At 43.6% G+C, this 20,383-nt stretch overlaps 1 protein-coding gene and 1 long non-coding RNA gene across 2 annotated transcripts in view; one reads left to right on the forward strand and one right to left on the reverse strand.

The window, feature by feature from the left end:
- Positions 1 to 20,383, forward strand: part of MCTP2 (multiple C2 and transmembrane domain containing 2) — a 179,318-nt gene that overhangs the window by 148,200 nt on the left and 10,735 nt on the right. The window contains 3 exon segments of the mRNA XM_033919914.1: positions 4,583 to 4,702; positions 7,759 to 7,803; positions 18,379 to 18,488. Coding sequence (XP_033775805.1) covers positions 4,583 to 4,702; positions 7,759 to 7,803; positions 18,379 to 18,488 — 275 coding nt within the window.
- Positions 1 to 20,383, reverse strand: part of LOC117348183 — a 153,140-nt gene that overhangs the window by 9,706 nt on the left and 123,051 nt on the right. The gene's annotated exons all lie outside the window — the stretch shown is intronic.

Consider the following 20,383-nt stretch of genomic DNA (forward strand, 5'->3'; position numbering starts at 1 on the left):
CCTAGTTCAATCTTTAATATTATTTTCTGATTCTAAATCTTCTGTGTTCATCCCATGCTTCTTTGAACTCAGTCACAGTTTTACTCTCCACCACCTCTCTTGGGAGCGCATTCCAGGCATCCACCACCCTCTCCGTAAAGTAGAATTTCCTAACATTGCCCCTGAATCTACCACCCCTCAACCTCAAATTATGTCCTCTGGTTTTACCATTTTCCTTTCTCTGGAAAAGATTTTGTTCTACGTTAATACCCTTCAAGTATTTGAACGTCTGAATCATATCTCCCCTGTCTCTCCTTTCCTCTAGGGTATACATATTCAGGGCTTCCAGTCTCTCCTCATACGTCTTCTGGCGCAAGCCTCCTATCATTTTCGTCACCCTCCTCTGGACCGCCTCAAGTCTTCTTACGTCTTTCGCCAGATATGGTCTCCAAAACTGAACACAATACTCCAAGTGGGGCCTCACCAATGACCTGTACAGGGGCATCAACACCTTCTTTCTTCTACTGACTACGCCTCTCTTTATACAGCTCAGAATCCTTCTGGCAGCAGCCACTGCCTTGTCACACTGTTTTTTATGTCTCTGTTGATATAATCGCTAATGCACTTAGCCTGTTTTCTGGTTATACGCTTTATTAGTAAGATCTATTCCTCTTTATAACTTTAGGATAAAATAACACCAGCTTTGGGGCTGTGATTATTTTATATTCATTTTAGAGCCTTTTTGGTGCATTCAGGGGTCCTTTCACTAAGGCGCCCTAGCCGTTTTAGTGTACGTCAACAGACTACAATGGACGCATTTTAGCATGCATCAGTAGACTATAATGGACGCATTAGCGTTTAGCGCATGCTAATATTTAGTGCACGCTAAAACGGCTTAGTAAAAGGACCCCTCGGTATTCATAGCAAGCTGCATTATGGAATTTACATAGTAAGGAGCTGGTGTACATGCATTTACATGTTTTGCATCTCATGGGATCATTTATTTAGTGCTGCATTAGGGCAAGAAACCCAACTTTGGAACTCCTTAAGTTGTATGAAGGGGGCTAATAACTTGGGCTAATTATCCTATCGCAGCTTGATAAGCTCCCCCTTCAGTTTCAGTCAAGGTTGTCTTTCCGAGAAGGGTTACTGTTATGATTGTTCAAATTCGCTGCTGCTTCTCAGGGATGGTTGGGGGGGGGGGGGGGGTGTCTCCTTTCTATACACATGAAATAGCTTTCAAAACTCAATAGGCTCAGAGCTTGGAGTTACCATGACCTCTGAAAAATATACTGCATTCTGTTAGCGTCAAGTGAACACGTCCCTAGAGAACTGACATCACATTTCTTTGCATCTCCTTAACAGAGCCTTGGCTCTGAACTTTGACTCAGGAACTCTTCTGTGTCTTGTCTGGAGTTGGATTTATCTGTATACTGTAACGTAGATGGGTGACATATACCTCGGTGTGAACATCTGAAAATTATCAGCGTATTATTCAGCCTGTCATGTTCCAAAACTCTCCTTTGGCCTTTTTGGCTGTCCAGTAGTTTGCTTTCTAAAACATGGAGGCTAACGGCTTATTTGTAAGAAGATTTTTAATTGTTGAAATGTTTATGTTTATTGGGTTGGTTTTTTTTTTAGTAGACCGCATTTTCCAATGGGTCAGCTAAAGTGATGTACAAAGTGGAGAATGACATGGGGACAAATTTTTTCTCCGTCCCTGCAGGAACTCATTTTCCTGTCCCGTCTTGGCGAGTTCTTTTCCTGCCCCTGTCCCATTCCTGCAAGCTCTGTCCTCATCTGCACAAGTCTCAAATACATTAAAATCCTAAGTAACAACATTCTAGAGCTCAGATTGTGATGTCATAATGTCTCATTCCACCAATGCCTAAGCTCCGTCCCTCAAACACTTTAAAATCCTATGTAGCAACATTCTAGAGCTCAGACTGTGATGTCATAATGCCTCATTCCACCAATGCCTAAGCTCCGTCCTCATCTGAACAAGCCTCAAACACTTTCAAATCCTAAGTAGCAACATTCTAGAGCTCAGATTGTGATGTCATAATGCCTCGTTCCACCAATGCCTAAGCTCCGTCCTCATCTGCACAAGCCTCAAACACTTTAAAATCGTAAGTCTTTGAGGCTTGTGTGCTTAAGGGAGAGCTTAAAGGAATGGGGCAGGGGTGGGGACGGGGAAATTGAGTTCCTGTGGGGACAGAGAAAAATTTGTCCCCGTGTCATTCTCTAAATTAAAATTTGTTGAACAGAACATTAGCTAATGTCCGTAACATGAAATAAATGCTGCACACCTTATGTTATATGTATGGGCCACATGGCATTCAGGTTGTGCCTCTCGCCACGAGAGGCACATTCTGTAGGCAGTCAGCTGGCGCCGGTGCCTCTCCTCCGTCCCAGCAATCCGCTCATCCAGCGAAGGCACCGGTACCGCCTTTTTCTTCTGCGGTACCTGTGGTGCCGCTCTACGCTCCGAGGATGAGGAACCCGATGTCGAGGGGCTCACCTCAATAGGAGCGGAGCGCTTCGGTGGGCGCCTCGAGGTCGGCAGGATTGGACTCGCTGCTACTGAGACCGGAGGACGCTCCAACGGGGAAGGCTTCTTAGCCGGCTTACCTGCGGGGTGCGACGCCGGCGCGGTGTCGACGAAGTAGGTGCCGACTGAGATGGGGCCGATGTCGGTGCCGGTGCTGCGGAATCAGACATCTCGGCGCCAAATAACAACCGCTGTTGGATCTGGCGGTTTTTTAGAGTTCTCTTCTTTAAAGTCGCACAGCGGGTGCAGGTGGACGCTCGATGGTCAGGACCAAGACACTGCAGACACCAGTTGTGCGGGTCTGTCAGTGAAATTGGTCGAGCGCACCGCTGGCACTTTTTAAACCCGGGTTGAGGGGGCATGAAAGTGAAAACGGCTTCTGCCAAATCGAAGGCCGAGGCCTCGATGATGGCAACAGGCCCCGCCGGGGCGAACCGAAAGAAATGAAGAAAAAACTAAAGGTTTTTTTTTTTTTTTTTTTATAAACTAAAGAAAAGAAAAGAAATAAAGGAAACTTTATTTCCAAAAGGGGTTTACGCGAGTGGGAAGGCGATTACAAAAAAATCTTTCAACAGCCGTTGAAAGAGACGCGTCTTCTTAGCTCCGCGGAAACTAAGAAACTGGGGACCGTGCGCCTCTGTCGGGCGGGAAGGCACTCGCGCGTTCGCGGTGCGGCCTGCTAGAACTTTCCAAGTTCTTAGAGTGCAATCACTCTAAAATTGTCCGTACCGGGGCTCCGTCGGTGCCGTCACCCATCAGTCAAGAATATGCTGCCTGCTTGTCCTGGGATAAGAATGAGTTCCTGCCGGAACAGGGACAAATTTGTCCTCGTGTCATTCTCTACTTGGGAGAACAATATAGAAAATTGAATAAAAAAATAGTGTGAAAACTGCAGCCTCTGATAACCAGAGCTGGTATTGTGACATCATAATGCCTCATTCCACCAATGAGAGCCAACCTCATCAGTGATGTCACAATGGCTTCATTGTCCTATACTAGGCTCACTTTTACTACATTTTGATTTCTAGAATGGTGCAGTGTAGAGAATGACACGGGGACAAATTTTTCTCTGTCCCCACAGGAACTCAATTTCCCCGTCCCCATCCCTGCCCCCTCCTTTAAGCTCTCCCTTAACCGCACAAGCCTCGAACACTTATTATTTTAAAGTGTTTGAGGCTTGTGCAGATGAGGACGGAGCTTAGGCATTGGTGGAATGAGGCATTATGACATCACAATCTGAGCTCTAGAATGTTGCTACTTAGGATTTGAATGTGTTTGAGGCTTGTGCAGATGAGGGCGGAGCTTAGGCATTATGACATCACAATCTGAGCTCTAGAATGTTGCTACTTAGGATTGAGTGTTTGAGGCTTGTGCAGATGAGGACGGAGCTTGCAGGAATGGGGCAGGGACAGGAAAAGAACTTGGGGGACGGGACAGGGAAAAGAGTGTCCCTGTGTCCCTGTGTCATTCTCTATATCCGGTAGCTGTTTGAATATCACATCTGCCTATTGCAACCATTTGCCGCTCTGTTCGAATAAGAAGAAAATAATATTCACTGCTAGCCTCGATGCAGATTTTATTAACCCACCATGACCTGGCGTTTAAAAAATGCCAACCGCGGCAAGCCAAGGATCTTTGCACGTATAGTGTCTGGGTTGGCCATGATGTACGACTCATTCTTTTGGTACTTGGGTTCTAACTTCAGCAGCGCAGTAAAATATTTCTCTGTATTGAAAGCAGGACATAACGACCTTCAGGCCTATAATAAATGGATTGCCATCAAAGAAAGGCTATTTGCTAATGTAATAGCAATTTTTATGGTGGACACTTCCAACACGTGGGTCAGGGAGAGCAGCAGGAGAGATCTAACACCCGGAGACCATTTTGTCATCTGAAAAAAAATCAATGTGTTTTGAATAATAAATGCCTTCAAAATTATATCCTCGGAAAAGTGCTTGTTGTTAAAAAAAAAAAAAGAATTTAAAGCAAACTGCTGCTTTCATCTAGAGTGGTCGTACGTGTCTCAGTGTCATGTTTTTCCATTTCCATTAGGTATTCATTGTCACCGTGTGGCATTTCGAACTTTATATGATACCTCTGTTTCTGCTCCTCCTCTTTGCATACAACTTCACCTTGATGAGAACGAGGAAGGTCAGCATTCAGGAGAACCTGGTAAGCGGCGGGATAGCACCTGCATTTTCTTTACTCTAGCTGCGTAATTACATTACATTACAGATTTCTATTCCACCATTACCTTTCGGTTCAAAGCGGATTACAAAAAGAGAGGGAAAAGTAGGATCTGGGGTTAGGGAGGGGATGGTAAGAGGGGGGTTAAGCTTTATCATGGGATTTCTTGAAGAGTTTATTTATGTATTGAGCCATTGCTGTACCACCTTTCGGTAAGACCGGGTGTTCTGGTATTATCTTGTTCCTATTAAGATGGTCAACTTTATTAAATCATTTGACTCATAGATGTAACATCCACAAAAATATATGTGCTACGAGGAGAGGTCTCAACTTGTATTAACTTAGTAAGTTTTTTTCAAAACGAAGGCCTCAGTGACACCCCCCTCCTCTGCTGCATCAGTTGTTTAGCTGGGAGTTGGTGGGCGATAAAATCCTCACCAGCTTCCTTGATTCAAACCACTATATATTTTAGCAGCAAACTTATATAATTTTTAGTACATTTTTTTTTCTAGGAGTAAGTAATATTAAACTTGTAAACTTAGCTTATGCTTTTTTTTAACCACGACCTGGGAGATATGGAGTCCAACATGTTTCGCAAATGCTTTACCAAGGAACTCCCAGGGCCGCTACAAGTCATCCGACTCTCCCTAGTTATACAGCTGCGGTAAAATAGCCCACCTTAATAACGGTGTCCAGTCAAAAGCACGCAAGACAATTGTTCACGGACAAACCCACCCAGACAATCGCGCACAGGATTTCAACACTATTTTAAAGTGCTCCGAGGGGTGAGGGGGAACTCCCCATTACAGAGGAAACTAATTTTTCCCTAGAAAAACAGGGGAAAAGGCTGTTTCCTCTGTAATGGAGGGGTTCCCCCCACACCCCCCCAACAGGAGCGCCAACATTTCTAACTAAAGTGGGGGAAGGGGTTCCCCCATAACCCCCCTCACAGTGCTTTAAAATACTGTTGAAATCCAGCGCACGATTGTCTGAGCGGGTTTGTACGCGCACGATTGTCTCACGCGGTTTCGTCTATGAGCCTTTAATAACTTACCTTCTTTTGCCTTTTTTTTGCTTTTTTGTTTTTGTCTTTGTCTTTTTTGCTTGTCTTGAACAAATAAACACTCTGAGGAGGTCTAGAGTTTTAATAGCTGTACTGGTTCTGGGGATAGGTGGAGAGTATGTCGTAGCATTGGCTTTTATGGGACTGAACTGAGATGTTCCATACAGTTGGTTGTGAGGAAACATAGGGCCAAATTCGCTAAACGCACCGATCAAGTCCCAACCAGTTTGCGATTGTTCCCCGACCCGATTCACTAACCTTGTGCCCGATCATTCTCCCATCCGATCCGCCCATGCAAATGAGGGGAAATGGCATGCATAAGTAGGAAGCCATCGATTCACTAAACAGAACAAGAAACACCGATTGGGTTTGCTGATCCAAAATGAAGCGACTGCTAAGGATCAGTCGTTTACTGTGCCTGCCGACTCTCCTGCTCTCTGCCGCCCTGAAATCCCATCATCGAGGTTACAAAACAACTCTCAAAATAAAAAATAAAACTGGACATTGCTCCCCATATATTCTGCAAAAAGTGCAGTTCCATGCAAGCCCACAGCTTAAAAGCGTGTTCTGTTCTATAATCTGACTAAAGCGTGTTCTGTTCCACTAAATTGAAATGTCCACTCAGGTAAATCGTAGCCGCCCCTTCCCCTTTGTTTTGACCTTGCTTGCGTGGAGAGCAAGCGCATGCGCGGATCGCATCTACAGCCAACCAGGATGGTCTGCGCATGCGTTGCGATCACTCTGTAGCAATCCATGGGATCGTGGTGGAACGTGCGTCCGATCAGATAATTTGCATGAGGACTCTGTAGCTCCTGGGCTTGAATATCTCAGGCTAATATTTGTTTGCCCCTTAAAGGGTCCCCATTCCCCCTCAGAGTCGTGACATAGCAAGGGTAGGAGGCCCCCGGGGGGGTGGTGGTGGTGCCCTCTCCCATGCCTTCCTCTCTGCATCCCCACTCCTTCAGCGCCCCCCCATGCCACACTCAAACTCTCCCTTCCCACCCCCGACCTCTTTAAATCATTGCCAGTGTCAGCAGCTTCTCTGACCTGCTGTTCGCGCCAGTGTTGGCTTTCCCTCTGACATCACTTCCTGGCCCCGTGAACCGGAAATGATTTCAGAAAAAGCCAGGCCAACGTGAGCAACAAACCAGAGTAGTTGCTCACGCTGGTGAATATTTAAAGAGGTAGGGATATATATATATGCATTTCTATGTGTGGTGCATGGGTGTATGGTTTTTGTGTGTAAGTGTATGTGTGCACACGTGACTTATATTTTTTCTCTTTGTTCCAACAGAGATTTAAAGTTGTAGTTTGAATCCTAATGGTGATATCTTTTTTAACTGGTGACCCTTAGGAACGATTCCAAAGAGTTCTGCTTTTTGTGTGTGTGTTTAATCATATCCTTTTCTAATAAAAGTCACACTTGGATCAAAGATTGAATATTTTGCTGCTTTTTTTTTTCTTTTATGGAAAAAGATGTGTCTGCATACACAAAGCTGTATCTGATTCGTAAGCTTATGTTCACACAAATGTATTTTCTGCTGCCAAGAATTTCAATAATGGCCCTAAAGGGATAAAGAAATTGTCATAGCAATGAACCTACGGCAAACTGAGTGTAAAGTCCTCAACCTTGAAATGCCACTGGCTCATTTATCAGCATAAGAATAAAGCTGTTTCAAATAGTAGAACCTGACAATCCATTTAAAAGCCTGTCGTCTCCAAACTACTAGATACAACAGCTAATAGCTTTATTTACAGGTATAAATTTTATGGAGGTTATTATACTCTGCATTATTATTTGGGATCTTAGAGAAAAGTCCTTCAGCTTGAAAGGTTAAAACATCAAATTTTGAACTGTTTGTCATAAATTATAGTATGGAAGGGTGGCTGTATCGGGCTGCAATGTGGAATTTGGAAAATGTTTTCAATACCAGCTATTGCTTAGGAATGAATGCCATCTGCTTTTTCTACTTTACAGGAGCCTATGGACCTCGGTGATGAGGATGAGGATGACGACGATAAGGTAACTTGGGTGTGATTGTATGTGATGATCTCAAGGTGGCCAAACAGGTTGAAAAGGTAACAGTGAAAGCTAGAAGGACGCTAGGTTGCATAGGAAAAAATGAGGGATTAATGCCCCTATTTAAGACTTTGGTGCGACCTCATTTAGAATATTGTGTACAATTCTGGAGGCCACACTTTCAAAAAGATATAAAAAGGATGGAGTTAGTCCAGAGGAAGGCTACTAAAATGGTGCATGGTCTTCATCATAAGACATATGGGGACAGACTTAAAGATCTCAATCTGTATACTTTGGAGGAAAGGTGGGAGAGGGAAGATAATAATAATAATAATAACTTTATTTTTGTATACCGCAATACCACAAAACAGTTCAGAGCGGTTTACAGGAGAAGAGACTGTCATATAAGAACATAAGAAGTTGCTTCCGCTGGGGCAGACCAGAGGTCCATCCTGCCCAGCGGTCCGCTCCCGCGGCGGCCCATCAGGCCCACTGCCTGAACAGTGGTCTCTGACTAATTTTATAATTTACCTCTAATCCTGCCCCTATAACCTTACCTCTACTCCTATCTGTACCCCTCAATCCCTTTGTCCTCTAGGTACCTATCCAGACCTTCTTTGAAGCCCTGTAATGTACTTCTGCCTATCAGATCCTCCGGCAGCGCGTTCCATGTATCCACCACCCTCTGGGTGAAAAAGAATTTCCTGGCATTTGTTCTAATTTCTCCGAGTGCCCCCTTGTACTTGTGGTTCCCCTTAGTTTGAAAAATCTGTCCCTGTCCACTTTTTCTATGCCCTTCATGATCTTGAAGGTTTCTATCATGTCTCCGCTAAGTCGTCACTTTTCCAGGGAAAAAAACCCCAGCTTTTTCAGTCTGTCAGTATATGAGAGGTCCTCCATACCCTTTATTAGCTTAGTTGCTCTTCTCTGGACTCTCTCAAGTACCTCCATGTCTTTCTTGAGGTACGGCGACCAGTACTGGACACAGTACTCCAGATAGAGACGTTTAAATACCTACATGATGTAAATGCGCATGAGTTGAGTTTCTTTCATTTGAAAGGAAGCTCTGGAATCAGAGGGCAAAGGATGAAGTTAAGAGGTGATAGGCTCTGGAGTAATCTAAGGAAATACTTTTTTACAGAAAGGGTGGTAGATGCGTGGAACAGTCGCCCAGAAGAGGTGGTGGAGACAGAGACTGTGTCTGAATTCAAGAGGGCCTGGGATAGGCACGTGGGATCTCTCAGAGAGAGAGAAAGAGATAATGGTTACTGCGGATGGGCAGCTCTACGACTTCACAATGCAGGTGTAAAGAGCCTTAGCCAATAGGAAAAGGAGATGCAAATGTTAAGAGCCTTAGCCAATAGGGAGAGGAGGAGATAGTGGATGCTGTGGATGGGCCATTTGGCCTTTATCTGCCATGTTTCTATGTTTCTATATCCATAAAGCTCAATGACTTCACAATGCAGGTGTAAAGAGCCTTAGCCAATAGGAAGAGGAGATGCAAATGTTAAGAGCCTTAGCCAATAGGGAGAGGAGGAGATAGTGGATGCTGTGGATGGGCCATTTGGCCTTTATCTGCCATGTTTCTATGTTTCTATATCCATAAAGCTCAATGACTTCACAATGCAGGTGTAAAGAGCCTTAGCCAATAGGAAGAGGAGATGCAAATGTTAAGAGCCTTAGCCAATAGGGAGAGGAGGAGATAGTGGATGCTGTGGATGGGCCATTTGGCCTTTATCTGCCATGTTTCTATGTTTCTATATCCATAAAGCTCAATGACTTCACAATGCAGGTGTAAAGAGCCTTAGCCAATAGGAAGAGGAGATGCAAATGTTAAGAGCCTTAGCCTTAGCCTTAGAAGAGGAGATAGTGGATGTTGCAGATGGGCCATTTGGCCTTTATCTGCCATCATGGTTCTATGTTTCTATAACCATAAAGCTCTATGACCTCACAATGCAGGTGTAAAGAGCCTTAGCCTATAGGAAGAGGAGATGCAAATATTAAGAGCCTTAGCCAATAGGGAGAGGAGGAGATAGTGGATGCTGTGGATGGGCCATTTGGCCTTTAGCTGCCATCAGATTTCTATGACCTACGTATATACACATATAAAATAACTTTACTATTGCAGTTAAATACACTATAGTTATACACCTCCTATTGAGGTTGGGCATTTCAACTGGCTATAATCTAGTTACATGCAGAGGAATGGAAGGTTTTGTTTTCCAGGGTTCTGAATTTGTCTCTGGTCGTGAGCACTGAATTCAGCTGGGAGGGGGAAGAAGTGAGTATTAGTCATGTGACCCGGCGTACATGGCTTCTGCCTTCCATCGCGGAATGCATTAGATCTGAATGTTCACATACAAAGCTTTTCTGGATACTGTTTCATATTAAACAGAACAGATCAAGCTTCTGGGAATTATAAAGCACACTATCAGGGACGCAGGGTTTACAAATTCTAAACACACAGACGCTTAACTCAGAAACAGAGGAACAGCATAACTCCCTTTCACCTAAACAATCCATCGTGAAAATGACAGTTTCTAATTGCCCGGCTTTCCCCGTTTGGCAAAACTGCAAAGATAAAAGAGTGCTCTATCCTCTTGGCACCCAGATGGTCCTCGGTCCAGACTACGACACCTCAAAGGCAGGGCCCTCCCTTCAGTTGTCAATGGTTCAGTGCAAATAGCAGGGAAAAAAAAACATCAGGATGCCGTTTCACTCTAGGCAATTTGCCAGAAGATGAAGGAACCTTAATAGTACCACTGTAATGGAGTAAATGACGGCAAATAAAGACCTGAACGGTCCATCCAGTTTGACCAACATTGACTCTTCTCATCAATTCATGATTAAAGCAACAATGAGTGTGATAAAATATACTTGATCATAGACTTTCTGATACGTAGACCCGAGAACTCTGCCCGGCACTGTCCTTCGGTTCCAACGACTGAACTTGCGGTAAAAGCTCACACCAACCTATTGATTACTGGAAGCTTCTATACCGCTACTAATGACTGGGGAGTCAATTCAGAGCGGTTTGCATGAACTTCTGTAAAGGTGTTACAATACAGAGTTGCAAAGAGCTTCTGCAAAGTGTTACAATACATGGGCTCTATACTGAGCTACAGGGTCTTCTGTAGCGGTGTTACAATATAATTATTAATACCGGCATAATTATGCCATAATCAATCATCCTACTTATGTTACCAGCACCCAGATTGCATTGTATACGGTAATTGGCATTCCCCACACTGTATCAGGTGCCTGCACTTATACTGTTGCAACCTTTAGGTTTTTCTGGGTTTGTTTGTGTTCCTTTGAGGGGAGAAGAAGTTGCAAATCTAATTTTGGTAGGTTCACATCTGCTTCTTATTAAAGCCCGAGTGAAGCCCAAATGATCTTAAGGGTGGTAAAAGTTTAGCTTAATTATTCTGTTGCTGACATGTCTTAACTTTTCAAATAACGGACCAGAAATCACGTTAGCCGTAACCTTTACAAATTGTTTTCAGACCCTTATAAAGAACTCTCGGTGAACTTTTGAGCATATCCTGCGAATCAAGTGCTGCGGGTCATGGTGCAGCCTCACACAGGGATCGCGAGCCTGGAGAAATGTTTAATCTGGAATATGTCAGCTCTTATGGGCTTCTTTTTGTCATTCAAAGGTTTTCACCATGAAACTAAGAACTGCCTCGTCACCTGATCCACATTTTTCCATTACTGATGTCTTCACGGTTAAGATTACAGTATTATAACAGATAACTGTGCTTATATGAGAAAGGAGATACACTCGCAAGAAACAAGACGCATACTTTTTTCCAAGAGGGCGATGACCACTTCAACACGCTTTCAGTGGGGTAGTAGAATTCATAGATGTTTGACATAGAATCTTGGACCTTATTGGTGGACAAGGGAGCAAGAAGAGAAGCTAGAATTTGTTCTTTTTAAAAAATAGAAATTATGTTTTTGTTTTATATTGTATTATATTATTTGAGGTCAATAGTCAGACTGTGGCACTTGGCATGTTGCCGACTGCTGCTGCATTATGCCTAGAAATCCAGTGCCGGGAAATGTCCAGGCTTCGTCATTGGAGTTCCAGGTTTGTGGAGCCAATTACTTCAAGCCCAGTATCCTGTTTCCAAAAGTGGTCAACCCAGGTCACAAGTGCCTGGCAAGATCCCATAAGAACAAAAAGATAGTCTTACTGGGTCAGACCAGTGATCCATCTAGCCCAGTATCCTGTGCTCGTGGAGGCCAATCCAAGTCACAAATACCTGGCAAAAACCCAAATAGTACATAAGAACTGCCGCTGCTGGGTCAGACCAGTGGTCCATCATGCCCAGCATTCCGCTCACGCAGCGGCCCTCTGGTCAAAGACCAGCGCCCTAACTGAGACTAGCCCTATCAGCGTACGTGCTTGTTCAGCAGGAACTTGTCTAATTTCGTCTTGAATCCCTGGAGGGTGTTTTCCCCTATAACAGCCTCCAGTAGAGCGTTCCAGCTTTCTACCACTCTCTGGGTGAAGAACTTCTTTCTTACGTTCGTACAGAATCTATCTATCCCCTTTTAACTTTTAGAGAGTGCCCTCTTGTTCTCCCCACCTTGGAGAGGATGAACAACCTGTCTTTATCTACTAAGTCTATTCCCTTCAGTATCTTGAATGTTTCGATCATGTTCCCTCTCAATCTCCTCTGTTCGAGGGAGAAGAGGCCCAGTTTCTCTAATCTTTCGCTGTACGGCAGCTCCTCCAACCCCTTAACCATCTTAGTCGCTCTTCTCTGGACCCTCTCGAGTAGTACTGTGTCCTTCTTCATGTACGGTGACCAGTGCTATATGCAGTACTCCAGGTGAGGGCACACCATGGCCCGGTACAGCGGCATGATAACCTTCTCCGATCTGTTCATGATCTCCTTCTTTATTATTCCTAGCATTCTGTTCGCCCTTTTTGCCACCGCCGCACATTACACGGACGGCTTCATCGACTTATTGATCAGAACTGCCAAGTCCCTTTCCTGGGAGGTCTCTCCAAGTACCGCCCCGGACATCCTGTATTCATGCATGAGATTTTTGTTACCGACATGCATCACTTTACACTTGTCCACGTTGAACCTCATCTGCCATGTCGATGCCCATTCCTCGAGCCTGATTATGTCACATTGCAGATCTTCGCAATCCCCCCTGCGTCTTCACTACTCTGAATAACTTCGTATCGTCCGCAAATTTAATCACCTTGCTCGTCGTACCTATGTCCAGATCATTTATAAAGATGTTGAAGAGCACGGATCCAAGCACCGAGCCCTGCGGCACCCCACTGGTGACGCTCTTCCATCCTAAAGAGTAAAACAGATTTTAAGCTGCTTATCCTGGAAATAAAGAGGTGGATTTTTCCAATGGCCTATGGACTTCTCTTTTAGGAAATTATCCAAACCCTTTTTAAATCCTGCTAAGCTAACTGCTTTCTCACTACATTTGCTGGCAACGAATTCCAGAGTTTAATGGCACACACTTTGGTAAATAGACTGATAGTTGCCTACTCTATTCATGGACAAAATATGTGCAGGAATCAAATTAGCAACTAAGGGTAAAAGAATGCGCATTCGCTGGAGAGTAAAATTCAGGACATTAGTTCTGATCCATGAGGGCTTGAATAATGATGCTCCATTAGCAATCACAAATTCTCTGAAGATATACAGATCCGCCAGTAGTGTGTATTCAGTGAACACATTTTGCTTGACGTCCCTCTTTTCACTGTATAAGATTGAATGAATATCGTTCCTCCATATTTTATGTTCAGGGTGCTTGACTGTGGAATACTCTCCCATTGGAACTGTGTAAAATCACCTCAGTGACTCAGTTTTGGAAACAACTGAAAGCACAATTTTGTGTTCAGGCCTTTACTACTGTGGACATTTGTGCACTGCTCGCTTTCTTATCACTAAAAGAAATATGCAAAGTGTCAGTTTTATGACATTTATGTATGTTTTATTATAATTGGAGTGGGTTATTATCTATCTATCTATCTACAGTATCTACCGTGTTTCCCCGAAAATAAGACAGTGTCATATTAATTTTGGGTCAAAAAAACACATTAGGGCTTATTTTCGGGGGGATGTCTTATTTTTTCATGTACAACAATCATCTCACCCTTCCTCTCTTCCACCCCAATTCTTCCTCTTTCCTTTCTCTCCTCCCCGTCTGCAGCATCTTTCTAGCCCTCCCTCCCGAACCCCACTGACCCTCCCACTGTGAGACTGACATACTGTACCTCCGAGGCCTCCAAAACAGCAGCAGAGGGAAGGCCCCATTCGGAGTGCTGCAGCTGCTACTGTTTTTGGAGGCCTCGGAGGTACAGTATGTCAGTCTCACAGTGGGAGGGTCAGTGGGGTTCTGCTGCACAGGGAGATGGGAGGGAGGGATAGAAAGATGCTGCACAAGGGAATGGGTGAGAGGGGAGGAAAGATGCTGCACATGGTGGGGAGAGGGAGAAAGTACTGCTGCCACTACTGCTTTAAGAGGCCTCGGAGTGGAGGTATGTTAGGTCTCACCGGGGTGGGGGGTCGCTGAATTGACGAGTCTGGTGAATCGGGCGGCACTAGTGTCAGGGATGGAGTCAGGGAGTGTCAAGGACATTTGGGGACTGGGGGGCCTTCGGAGGTCGATTTTAACTAGGGCTTATTTTTGGGGTAGGGCTTATATTAGGAGCATCTTTCAAAATCATGCTAGGGCTTATTTTCGGGATAGGTCTTATTTTCGGGGAAACAGGGTATCTATTGTTTGTACATACATTTGAAAATCACCCCTGAAACTAATTCCCTCCCCTCCATCACTCCCACTCAATGTTCCCTCTAAGCTGTGTTGGAGTCCTCCAACCTTATTTCTGCCAGTGGGGGTGCTGTTCTATTAAGTCTTCAATCACTAGGGAGAGACTTGCAGAACTTGCCTGTCCCTTACTATTGAAAATGTGATATTGAAACAGCACCCCCCACTGGCAGAAATATAGGTGGAGGAACTCCAGCTCAACTTAGAGGGAATATCCTCCCCCCTCCCCCACCTCCATTGGAAATGCTTCTTTTTTTCCCACCAAATCAAAGCATATGCAGTACAAAATCCTGCATCTATTTACACTCAGAGCAAGAAAGGCAGTTTGAGACAGGCTGATTTACCCAGGTGAATTTCTGTTTACCTAGAAAGAAAGTTTGAATATTGTCCCTTTTTTTTTTTGGCTTTCTTGCTGAAAGAAAAGCTTGAGTAGTATATCAGTTGGTGGATGAAGTTTACTCCTGCCGACGGATTTATAATGGGCTCAGCACTTTCCTACTGCAAAAAGCAAAAGAAGTGTTGATTTAATGTGTGGTCTTTTGATCATGATACAACGAGATAACTTGGCCTGCTATGCCTGTCATCACTGTGTATTACCAAGTGTGTTGATGGCTTGCATTCATTTATTAGAGTCTAATTTAAGTTATGGCTTGTCTTTATCCATGTTGTGGACCTTCTTACTCTTTGTGGTACTGTGCATTTCAAGCTGAGTCTGCCACAGTGTCATAGTCTTATTTACATGCTATGAATTAAGAAAATACATTATCGCAAGATTGATATTCTGTCGTTCGGAACGAATCGGTGTTATTTTTTCCTTTTCTCTTTGTAGGCTGTAACGGACTTAATGTGGTAGTGGTTAAACTATGTTATTGCCACATTTCTTAGTTCAATCTGAAACGTGTAAATAAAGCCAGCGTGATGCAGATGGAACTGCTGGCTGATTCTCCTGACGTTCTCTGAGCAGCAAGACCAGACTTGTCCCAGATGTTCACAGTTTCTCGGTTGAATATTTGTGAAAGCGTCTTTACTGGGCTGGAAATTGCACCACACACTTCGCAGTCTGGCTCTGGATAGCTCTCGCTTGCCTGACGGGACTAGTATTGAACATTTCCGTGGTTTGCGTTACATTTTCATAGGCTTCTGTAATGTTATCTAAGATGCTGTGAGGTAGACAAAATTAATATTCAGGGCTGTATGTAACATATTTGAATAGTAAACGACACAACTCAGATTTTAAAAAAAGCCATGTAAAAGGATTTCATTGCTTGAATTCTAATCAAGTACTTCCCAGTTGTTTTAAGACCAACGATATCTGGGGAGGAGACCCAAGATGTGTCAGATGCACAGCTGAGCTGCTCTCTCTCCTCTGAGTGCAAAATTTACACTTGTAGGTGGTTTTTTTCTGAATTGTGATGGAGAAACAAAAACGTAGAGTGAGGCTGGTATGTCTGCCTTTCTTACCACCAGACCAAACAACTATATATTTTTATATACCACACAATTCAAAGTTCGTGGCGGTTTACAAGAGAACATACACAATATATGGATTATGCTTTTGCTAGGTGTCATCGACTCGTGCTCCAGCCCTAGTGACTTGATGAATTGCGGATCTAAAAAGAAATTGGTTTTGTTCTAGTCCAGAAAGGTCCTCCAGCGTCATCCCCATGGTTGTTTTCAATGTGTCTAGCCATCTGATTGCCGTTTGCTCTCTTCACCTGGTTCCTTCAATCCTCCCAAGGTTCTTTTGATCTTCCTGGTTCCTTCGTTCTTTCTTCTGATGGTGTTACCAAAATAAGACAGACATAACTTCACCATTTGGGCTTCATGTGCCATAGCCGGTTTGATCTCTCTCAGAATCAATTTGTTAGTTCTTCTGGCAGTCCAATGGACGACTTAAATCTATCTCCAGTATCAAAGCTCAATGAGTCAATCTTCTCAAATGAATCAATATAAGAAATATGGCATACACATATGAGAAATAAAACAGAAGGAGACATGGCTATTCAGAAAATAAATGAGATAATCAAGGAAAACACCCTCCAGGGATTCAAGACAAAGTTAGACAAGTTCCTGCTGAACCAGAACGTCCACAGGTAAGGCTAGACTCAGTTAGGGCATTGGTCTTTGACCAGAGGGCTGCCACGTGAGTGGACTGCTGGGCACGATGGACCACTGGTCTGACCCAGCAGCGGCACTTCTTATGAGATTAGAAGCATGAAAATAGATGTCAACTCCTGCTTCCTCCCAACGTGGGTCAATATGCATGAAGAGAAGGGGAATGTGTGAGAGGCTGAGCAGAGTCAGGAGGTCAAACGCAAGAAGATTGAAGAGTTGCAAGGGGGAACTGTTGCGACCCCATCCCTGATGCTTTTCCCACTCCCTGTTCTTTTCTTTTAAAAAAAAATTGTAGTTCCACCCATATCCTTTTTTTTTTTTTCTGGTCCCAAAATTTTATTGAAATTTGATATAGTAACATACAACAAAGCAGGAGAAACATATTAAGCAAATTGCTCATAACACTATTAACACAAAGCTCAGGATATTAAAAGACGAAATGAAATGAAACTCCCTCCCCCACTCCCCCACCCCACCCTAACCCTAACTCCCTCCCCCACTCCCCCACCCCACTCCCCCACCCTAACCCTAACCCTAACTCCCTCCACCACTCCCCCACCCCACTCCCCCACCCTAACTCCCTCCCCCACTCCCCCACCCTAACCCTAACTCCCTCCCCCACCCCACTCCCCCACCCTAACCCTAACCCTAACTCCCTCCCCCACTCCCCCACCCCACTCCCCCACCCTAACCCTAACTCCCTCCCCCACTCCCCCACCCCACTCCCCCACCCTAACCCTAACCATTCTTTCACTATAATTCATTTCGGTTTTGTCATGTGTAAAGTCTGTCTATTATACATTTTACCTATGTATTTTCATTGATGTGCATCAATTTGAAAATTTTATATAAGCGTTTTATCAAATTATAAATAAAACTTGGAAACTTAAAAGATGTGCGCAAAGGGAGCGTAAAGGAATAATAATAATAATAATTTATTCTTGTATACCGCCACACCCAAAAAGTTCTAGGCGGTTCACATCCATTAATTAAGATCCGTGCTGACACACGGATTTACAATATTTTGACAGAGTTACAGCAGTAATGAAAGGGAGCGCGGGAGCGCTAAACGGAGTTTTATCAAAAGTACAAGCAGCAATAAAGGATGGGAAGGAAGGTAAAGGAAAGATAGGAGAGAGATCATGTAGGGGGAGGGGGGGAGCAGAGGGAGCGGGGAGAGAGTGGGAAAGGGGGTAGTTGCAGGTGGAAAGGGGTTAAAGGGCCTGTTCTCGGAAAAGGTGCACCCTCTGCGAAGGCAGCGCCCGGCACGATCCACCCCCCCTAACTATGCCACAGGGTGGGTGCTAACCGGATGTTTTCAGCAGCCCTAACCAGTTAGGTTCTTCTGGATATGACCTTTTAGTCCGGAACTGGTGATTTAATCAGCCAGGAACCGTTTCTGGCTGGTTAGATGCCTTTGAATATTGACGCTGTTCTTTTGAACAGGTGCAATGGCTGGTCTGCGGCTGTGGATTCCGATTAATGTTAACCAATTTCCACTTCATATCCCTTGAAGAACTCGGATCCCTGCTTCTCTCTCTCAGCCTCGCTGTTGTATGTGACAAGGGAACAAATGTGATCGCAAATGCATCTTGCGTTCTGGGGAATTGTTCTTTGAAAAATGACACGGAGTAATATTTTTATTTGCAGGAATCTGAAAAAAGGGGATTCATTGATAGACTCTATAAGGTCCAGGATATCATTATCACAGTCCAGAGCATCCTGGAAAGAATGGCATCGTTCGGCGAACGCATTAAAAAGTAAGTTTACTCTTTATTGCTCTACGGTAGTGGGAAAGAGATTTAGGAGAAAATTCTAGAAATGCTGCCTAAATTTAGGCGCCAGTCGGTACTCTTTCCGACGCCTAAGTTAAGTAACAAACGCCATTTAAAACCACAAAAACTGGCACTGTTAAAGTGCCTACCGGCATCTAAATAATAGGCGCCAGAATCGCTTTAAGCAACTATGGGTGTGGTTAACGCCGGAAATGGTGTTAGGTGCCCTAAGTCTTTAGACTGCAATATTCAATACTTGAAAAACAAAAAAGGTGGAGTCACAAGGGCCCGGATTCTGTAAGGGTTTATTGTTTATTGTTTATTTTAATTATTTGATTAAACGCCTTATCGATTCTACAAAGCGTTGTACAGAATAAAAAAAAATTTTTCCTTTTGACAAACAATATTACAGTTAATACATACTGCAGACGAACTATAATACATACAAAGTTGTTGTGGACGAACGAACAGAAGACACACAAGGTAAAGAGGGGAGAAATACAATAGTTATAGTAAATGGAAGAGACATTAATGGAAAAAACAAAGGGTAGGGAGATTAAATTAAAAAAAAAAGTAAAATAGAGATTAAAATTAAGACGTCAGTTAAAATTAAATTTAAGATAAAGTAAAACTTCAGTTAAAAGCATCTTTAAATAGAAAGCATTTTAATTTGCTTTTGAATGATGTTAGATTATTTTCTATTTTTAAATACAGCGGAAGAGAATTCCAAATCGTTGGGGCTGTTACCGAAAAAATGGTAGTACGACGTGTCCCAATCATTTTCAATGAAGGGATATTAAGGTTAGATTGGGTTATGGATCTCAAAGATCTTGGTGGGTCATAAGGGATCAATAATCTATCAATGAAAGCTGGAGAATTAGTTTGCATGGTTTTAAATGTTAAAAGAGCTATTTTATAAGTTATCCGATGTGAAATTGGCAACCAGTGGGCGTCTTTTAGCAGAGGGGTAACATGATCGTACTTTGATGCTTTTGAAATTAACTTAATGGCCGTATTTTGAATTAACTGTAAACGTTTTAAATCCTTATGATATATTCCTTTTAAAAGGGTCATTGTTGGCCGCCTGAAAAATGGCTACCGATCGCTTGTCAATAACTCAAAGGTTGGAGGTAATCAGCACCTATTTTAATGATGGTTTTTGGATATATATCAAACTTTATAGTTCGTTAATAAGCAAATATATCCAACAGATCCCTTAAAGTGCTTCTAGGACCGTCGGAGGTGATTTCTCAAAACTGTCTTTAAATGAGAATATTTAACCCTGTTGATCATCATCAGTCCAACACTTTATGGTTTCCGCTAAAGTATTCTCATTTGCTTTGCTCTAATATACTGTACTCTTAAATCTTTTGGATTAAATCTACATGAAAACTTGAGAAAGAGTAATTTGGAGTATACGAAGAGCATATTAGAACAAAACAAATGAGAATTCCCTAGTGAAAATCATAACGTGCCGCTACATCTTTCTTGAGATACGGAGACCAGAATTGAACGCAACATTCCAGATGAGGCCTTACCACGGAGCGATACAGAGGCATTAGTCTGGCTTACCATCCCTTTCCTAACGATGCCTAACATCCTGTTTGCTTTTTTGGCTGCCGCCACACCTTGGGCGGAAGATTTCATCGTATTGTCTACGATGACACCCAGATCCTTTTCTTGGGCGCCAACTCCTGAGGTGGACCCTAGCATCCGCTAACTTCCCAATCTGCATCACCATTTATAGAATCGCAGCTTTGTGAAAGGCAGGCACCGGGAGTGGAGGCCAGGATCTTCAAGGCCAGCATTTGCAGCACCTCCCCGGCACGTGAATTTGCGACTACGGAGGTGCTTTACGATGCCTAATACCACTTCCAGCA

The sequence above is a fragment of the Geotrypetes seraphini genome, chromosome 14 (assembly GCF_902459505.1).
Source record: "Geotrypetes seraphini chromosome 14, aGeoSer1.1, whole genome shotgun sequence".
Classification (NCBI taxonomy): domain Eukaryota; kingdom Metazoa; phylum Chordata; class Amphibia; order Gymnophiona; family Dermophiidae; genus Geotrypetes; species Geotrypetes seraphini.